Consider the following 7,636-nt stretch of genomic DNA (forward strand, 5'->3'; position numbering starts at 1 on the left):
TGTGGACCCGTGTTGAGTGTTTATTATATTATATTTTAGCTTGGTCTCATTTTATCCTCTGTGGAAAACAAATTCGAATGAAAAGCATCACAGGGACGATGCATACCATACGTGCATGCTGTGAGGCAATGCTCACATTTTATATTGTAAGAATGCCATTTCATAATGACATCACGAAAGCGTCATTTATGTAGTATGATGATCAATGATCGGTTATTCTAAATAAGCTGGAGATTGGGACTCTAACCTGTCACTCTAACTTAGATTTTATCTATTAGTTTTATTTATCTATTAGTTTAGAAGGTCAGTTTCGATTTAAAAGGGAAAAAAGTACTAAAACAAACTACCTGTACGTACAGGTGGAGTGATTAAAGGAAGTATTGAATCAGTACAGGCTAAGACGTAATTTTACTTATTGGGAATCAGTGCATCCTTTTATGCCCATCTGAAATATCACTGAATAACAAAATAAAGTCCAATGCAGGACAAGTCTGAGCCCAAACTTAAGAGGCCTGTCTGACGTTTTAAGACACTTCAACCCCCTTGCAGCGTGAACATTAGTGTAAGCTGTAGGCTTATCTTTTGATTCACATGCGAGTCTACACCAACTGCACAAACACTACGGCCGGCATTAGAAGAGGAGGAAGAGAAGAAAAAAAAAGCCTGATTAGGTGAGTCAAGCTCGCAAGACAATGCTTCCCTTATTTCATAGATTCTGCAATAAGCTGTGAAACCAACTGTCTTTAATTCGGTCGGTTCGTTGTCCATGCTTTCCTTCTCATGACTCTCTTATCCTGTTTTTATTTTATTTCAGCAGTACGACACTTTTCCTTTTTCTAAACTCTTCCTTCATCCAGTCCTCTGCTGGTTCACATTTGGCTCCTGTTACAGCAAACGGACAACCCCAACTTAGTGTGTGTGTGTGTGTTTGTGTTTGTGTTTGTGTGTGTGTGTTTGTGTGTGTGTGTGTGTGTGTGTGTGTGTGTGTGTACGTGTGAGCGCAGTATTAGTATTTTGTGTTTGTGTTTGTGTTGCTGTCGTCAGCTGATGAAGTCTGAGCAGTGACGTCCAAAGATGTTCCACAGAGATAGACCATTTATTTGTGTGTATGTTTGTGTGTGTGTGTGTGTGTCAGGGGGGATACATCCATGTCATGAGTACAAATGCTGCTGCCACAAGCTCCACGTTCTTATAGCAATTTGAGAAAATGTCATTTAGGAATGCTAAAAAAAAAAAACTGTCCCACACGCACATGCATGCCGTGAAACTGTCCACTCAGACACTGCACACATCCTCAGGCTCTGACACACACTGACACATGAAACCAAAACTCTCCATCAGACATGAATTCAGAATCCAAGGCTACAGCCCTGCAGAGATCACATACCAAAGCACCGCAGCACCGAATGTCATTAAAGCCGCCGGCCGGGTGCAGCCTCTCAGAGGACACCTTTATCTAAACAGCATTAGGAAGTCAAAGGGCTGCTGTGTGGACAAACACATGGCTCAAACTCGCTTAAATACAAACACACACACTTCAGATGTCTGATCGGGGTGAATAGGAATCTACAAACAACATACAGTAATGCATGTGCAAGTGAGTATATGATGGGAAGGATTGAGGCAGCGAGAAAAAGGAAGACATGGAATAAGATAAAGACAGAAACGGGAGTCTATGAGGAAGGATCAGGGGTCCGTAGGTGTGGCGTGCTTAGACAGGAGGCTGGCCGCTGCCCCACTTCCTGTGTATCTCCAGGAAGTGGAGATATGGACTCCAAAGGTGAAAGGCACAAATGAAAGCCATCCTCCTGCAGCCACACAAACAGCTGCTGGATTGTGAAAAGAGATGGAGGAGAACTGTATCTGAATATCCCACTGTCGATAAGACATCTCCCTCAGGTTTTATTTTGAAGATTTGCATCAGTCGTCGTCAATGTGAGGGTGCAGCAGGACGTGGGTGAATAGGTGAGACGGATAGATTCAAAAGAAAAGGGACATGCAGGCAGAGGAGCGGGGCAGGCGAGGCAGCTCAGCTGATCCCTGAATGCATTACTGTCAACTGCTTAGTTTCTAATTTATTAATGATGTGGTATCATTAAACTGTTTTTTGCAGAACATACCGTGTTAATCTATGGCCTCATAACAGCCTCATGGGCAATAAACTATTGATGAAAACTGCTACAACAAACAAGCAGGAATGTGAATAGTTTACAAAAGTATCATAATCAAAGACAAAAACAATCTCCTCAGTCATACAGAAGAATGGGAAACAAATTCCCATGCACAACTGTTGTTTGACCAATATGTTTGTCTGCAAGATTCATGTTTACAGGTTTCCTGAGGATTAGCACCACATTACACACTCATTTTGAATCACTCACCAAAACAAAAATCCCTAAATTGCGGCGCATGTCAGCAGAATCACACACACACCACTCATAACACTCACCGATATCTGGAAGACTTCCTGTGTGTCGTCTAGCATCTGCACCCGTATGGAGACCAGTCTCCCGGGAGGCTGAGCAGGAGGACGCAGGCCTGGTTCCAGGGTGGACACCCCGAAACTTTCAGGGGCGCCCAGCCTCTGTCCGGCTGTGGACGGCCCCTCGGCAGGTTCGACCATGGCGACGGGGCACTGGCAGTGAGGTGGTCTCGAGCTGCGGCGGGGGATGGGGGACCTCTGTTCACGTCTGGAGGAGGAAACATAAAGAGCGATAGTTACTCTCAAAATGTTCGGAGTTGCCATCTGTGTTTTTTTATGTGCAGCAAAGCCAACAATCTCCCCAGTCTGTGATTTTGGGGGTATTTTTTAGATTTTGGGCTTCTTAAATACACAGCGGGCTGTTTTTAAGATAGAATAGTCAGGCATTCCTTCTAACACCCAAGCTTTTACACAAAGCTCTCATCCCAAATAGCACAGTTACATCACATCCAGTGCGATGGCACATTTCTTTTCTCAATACCCTTGTAAGGTTTTCCTGTATGACTCTTAAAGGAATCTGTCAAATGCCTCTTGTGGGTTTTAGTTCGACAAAAATAAATTTTTGAGGAACAGAAACAGACCAGATGAGACGGTGGCTGCATTGGATGAAGGTTAAAAGATGCTTTCTGATACAAACTGTCTTAAATATGGAAAAAGAATACGACATTTGCCTCAAGTAATACAAGTAGTAAGAGGCTCTGTTGTGGCAATAAGGGAAACGTTGCCAGGAGAAACAAAACTGTGGTAAATTAGTCTTGCCACAGTTATTTGGCCTTGCACGACGAAAAAAAAAGAACCATGAGGGCGAGAGTGAGTGAGCAGAAAGAAGCAGACGGACATGTCTCACACCTTGCTAGACGCTCGCGTGCGCACACACTTGTTCCAGCGACAGCACATGCAGGTGGGATTTACTGTGGGTTCCCTACCAACCGAAAACAAGAGCTCTTTCAAAAAGACCAGTTCAGACTTGAACCAGGGCTTCACAAGTAGGGCAGAGGAGATACGGCCTAAGAACACAGACACTCTCAACCTCCCCCTCTCTCTCTTCTTTCACATACACACACACACAAACTTTCCCAGCCCCTCCCCACCTCCTCCCCACACTTGACAAACCTCAACCTCAGACAATAAATATCCTCTCAGACGCTTGGTGACATCAGGGCTGAGGAATGTTTGAGAACATCGTCGGGACATGCCCCCCCGACACACAAATACACTTGTTTGGATCAACACCTGAACCTTCTTCAATGGCCCCCCAGAGTTTTTTGGGGTATCTGAGTTCATTGTTCGTGTACAAGACGATTCTATTTTCTTTGCTTTTGCTCCTATGGGACATCCCGTTGATTAACAGGTTGTTAGATCTGTCCCTCTGCCCTGAGCAGCATACAACCTTGATTGGGAAGGCGCTTTGTGCGTTTGTGATGGTGAAGAATAGATTGAGAGAAATCTATCAACGGCCCAAATTCCGACCTCGAAAAATCCTTTATCAGCAGGGGCCACGGTGAAAAATAGGCCACTCACTCCCAGTTCTAAACACTTGGGAGCAGACGGGTGGTGCTGTGAACTGGGATGACCCACGTAATGGCAAAACATTCGCCTCCTATAAGTTTTCGCCAGCAAGTCTGACCAATGGCCTGTATTTCAAGACCAATAAAAGGTATATTGTTGGATCAATGGGGCGATTGTCCAGATGTGCCCGACAGAAGTACGGCTTTCTTTTTACCCAAATCTGGAGAATAAACCCCGGTGTGTGTCATTTGCGGTCTTCTGCGGACCATCCTGAAATCCAAGTTTATGGCGACGTCTCTCTGTACACTATGTGGGAAGGAAGACGGTGCTGGTTCAGTCTGCAGAGTGAAAAAGGCAACTTTTTCTACTTGTTCCCTTTCGTTCTCTCGCACCTCCTCAGGCCCTTTGGATTCTGAGGCACCTGGGTGCTTCACGGCAAGGTTATATGAGAGACACAAGACTTAGAAAAGACATTATATTTAACTAATCCCTCCACCTGCACACACACACACACACACACACACACACACACACACACACACACAAATAAAAACCCAGTACCTCTCTTCAAACTCAGTGACAAAGGCAGGAGCAGGAAACTGGAGCCCGGCCAAGGAAGTGACCTGACAATATAAAAAAGGACCTGACATTCAAGTTACTCATTACACCTGTGGGAACAAATCTGTTCTCTGGAGCCACTTTCCTTCCTGCTTTGACAGCAATGAAAACTCTGCTCCTCTTGTTTATTCCACGTTTAGCATTTGCCGTTTGACTAACAAGGGCAGGGATGCAGAGTTCGTTTAAGCCATTTCGGTGCTTGAGTACTCAAATTTTGAAACCCTGCACTCACTCACTTACCGGTACTTCTTTCTCCCTGTGCCACCCTTCAAAGAAAAACGCGTGTCGACTCAGAGACAGTTGTATAACTCTACCTTATCATCCACTAACAGGGATATGCCAATTACCCTGACAAACACCAGTAGATCATATTCTACAGACAGTCAGTCTTCATTCGTCTTTCAACACAAACTCATCCAAGGCACAACGCAACTTCTTTCACTGACTTTTCTCTCAAAAAACAAAACCTTCGAGAATCAACACCCCCCCCCCACATTTTTGGATGCGATGGCACACAAATCTCGAAAGAGAGAGAAAGTCTTGGAAGCAGAAGTTTCATTCTCTGCTCGGTCGGGGCCCGGGGGAGGATTACGCGAAGAGCTGGTGGAGGCAAGAGAGGAATACAGAGCGAGCTGGTCGCACACACGGGCACAAAGGAAGCTACTGTGGGAGCTTCCAGCAGTGGGGCCTTAACTCAGCGGGACGAGGCCCCTACAGCAGCCTTTGAACTGGTGTTAGTTGAAAGTTTCCCAAGGGTTAGTGAGAGGGAAGCCAGGCCCTGAGAATCGGATGTGAGTCTCTGTGTGTGTGTACAAGTGTCTCTAGAGAGAAAGATTTATGTTACACAAGCAGTCACAGGTCACAAATCTGGGCTTTCATATTTTCGTTATTAAGAATAAGCAATTCTGAATACTTGCATGTTGAAATAGGGAATATTCACGCGGAGGCTACATAACAAGCAACATACGTGTGTTTATGTGACAGGGTCTTTCACAGCTACGCTGCTAGGCTAACCAAACCATCAGTCTTCGACATAAATCTGATTGTTTAAAAACTATAAAATTTTGTCAAATATTTTTAAAAATGCCTGCTATAAATTCCTAAAGCTCAAGGAAATATCTGGTTTTCCAGAAAAACTGTCCAAACAATTTCATCTTCAAATATTCATGTTTGAAGTGGAAGTATACAACTTTGGGGGCTTTAACTGTTGTCATTATGATGTTATAATTGATTGCACACTTATTGGTCCTTTATAAGCCTTTTGCTTTCACCATGAAATTCTATTGGCCACCAGGACGTGGCTTTCGGGTAAAAATGAAAATGTATATGCATTTTATATAAAATCACAATGTCAAGAATGAATCTCCATGGTCAAACAAGAAAATCTGAATTTCCATTGCACAATGACCCCATGAAATGGCTCCTTCCATTGCATTATTTTTACCAACAGGAAGATCTCTTTAAAAAGAAAAGCCGCTGACTGTGTGACTCACCTGAACAATGAAAGCCCGGAGTGTCAACAGCGGCCTTACGAGCCCAGGCGAAGGGCGAGATCAAGGCCACAAACCGACACACAAACACGCCTGTGATACCCGGGCAGATCAGTGGCTGCACTTCGATGCCACGTTTTTATCAAGGTGACACACACCCTCCGCTCGTGGGCTGCTCTAATGGCCATGGGGATGATTTCTACTGGGTGTATGTGTGTGTGTGTGTGTGTGTGTGTGTGTGTGTGTGTGTGTGTGTGTGTGTGTGTGTGTGTGTGTGTGTGTGAATCAATTCTACTGGTGTGGCGGTGGCGATATTGATCGCAAAAGTGAATGGGGGAGATCCTGCCTCATCCAGCGCTTCACCAACCATTAGCAAAATGAAGTGTCTCCGACCAAGCAGGGACAAAGCTGCTCCCAAGCCTGACCCCTGTGCGCTGACCTCAAAGGAGGAGGAGGGGGGGGGGGGGCAAAAAGAACGTGTGTGTGTGTGTGTGTGTCCCAGAGATCAATAAAGTAAAAGTGTTTTTTGCCAGCTGACACCCAATAGGTGCCATGCATACATGCATTCTCCAGGAAGGGAAGAAAAGGGTCAAGGCTTTTTTCCTCTGACAATACCAGGCATGGAGGGAGGGGTGGGAGTGACACTCTTTGTCAGCAGCTTTGTGGCGTGAAGGATAAAGCACATTTAAAGACACACACACACACACACACACACACACACACACACACATCGAGAGTACAGTCGGCAAAGAGCAAGTCTCAGAATGTAGGTTAGCAGAGTAATCCTTTCACCAGAGCGAAGGTGTCAGTGGGCAGCACTGTTACACTCAAGAGGCCAGTTTGCGTGTGTGTGCGTGTGTGTGTGTGTGCGTGTGTGTGTGTGTGTGTGTGTGTGTGTGTGTGTGTGTGTACGTGCTGCTCAATATTAATATGCATGTACAATGACAAGCTCAGGCCAATGTAGGATTGTGATGAATAATGGAAAAGCTTTATAACCATTGTAACCCAAGTCAAGTAAAAACTACAGTGCTGTGGTTTTTCTTTAAAAAAAAAAAAACTACAGCACTGTAGTTTTGGTACCAGTGCGTGAAAAAACGTTAAAAAAAAAAAAAAAATCACTGATCTAACATGAATAGAAGACCCTCTGCTGGACCTTACTGGAGATCAGCCGATTAGGAGAAACGAACAGGCTGCAACCGAGGCGAGCTCCTGCTCGTCGGATAACGCACTGTTGCACGAAGAAGCCGACGCGTTTGTTTTTTGAAAGTACATCCGAGTGTGAGAGTGTTTCGCTACGTACGTTATACCAGAACGGGCTTCGTGTACACCCCTCGCTCCATAACACCGGATCGCGAGGTTGCCTTACCCCCGCTGTGTCTTCAGATCGTCCCTCGGCGAGAGCTCCAATGTCCGGACGCGCAGGCGGTACAACAAAAAACAGAAGACGAAGAAGAAGTCCTGCCGCCAGAGTTCGTGCGTTCTCGCAACTGAGCCTCTCAGGTTGGACGTGGAGTCCGCGCGGCGGCCATTGAGACGA

General features: G+C 45.3%; 1 protein-coding gene across 4 annotated transcripts in view; it reads right to left on the reverse strand.

The window, feature by feature from the left end:
* Positions 1–7,600, reverse strand: part of LOC118313762 (FERM, ARHGEF and pleckstrin domain-containing protein 1) — a 46,341-nt gene extending 38,741 nt beyond the window's left edge. For 3 of the 4 annotated variants that reach the window (XM_047334720.1, XM_047334721.1, XM_035639588.1), the window contains exons 1-2: positions 7,466–7,600; positions 2,450–2,690 (exon numbers count right to left, since the gene is read on the reverse strand). In XM_047334720.1, coding sequence (XP_047190676.1) covers positions 2,450–2,623 — 174 coding nt within the window. In that variant the 5' untranslated portion in view covers positions 2,624–2,690; positions 7,466–7,600. Of the gene's footprint in view, positions 1–2,449; positions 2,691–7,399; positions 7,418–7,465 lie in introns of those variants that run through there. The other variant, XM_047334718.1, reaches the window with a different exon arrangement.
* Between the last annotated feature and the right edge of the window lie 36 nt (positions 7,601–7,636).

This window comes from Scophthalmus maximus, chromosome 1, assembly GCF_022379125.1.
Source record: "Scophthalmus maximus strain ysfricsl-2021 chromosome 1, ASM2237912v1, whole genome shotgun sequence".
NCBI lineage: Eukaryota > Metazoa > Chordata > Actinopteri > Pleuronectiformes > Scophthalmidae > Scophthalmus > Scophthalmus maximus.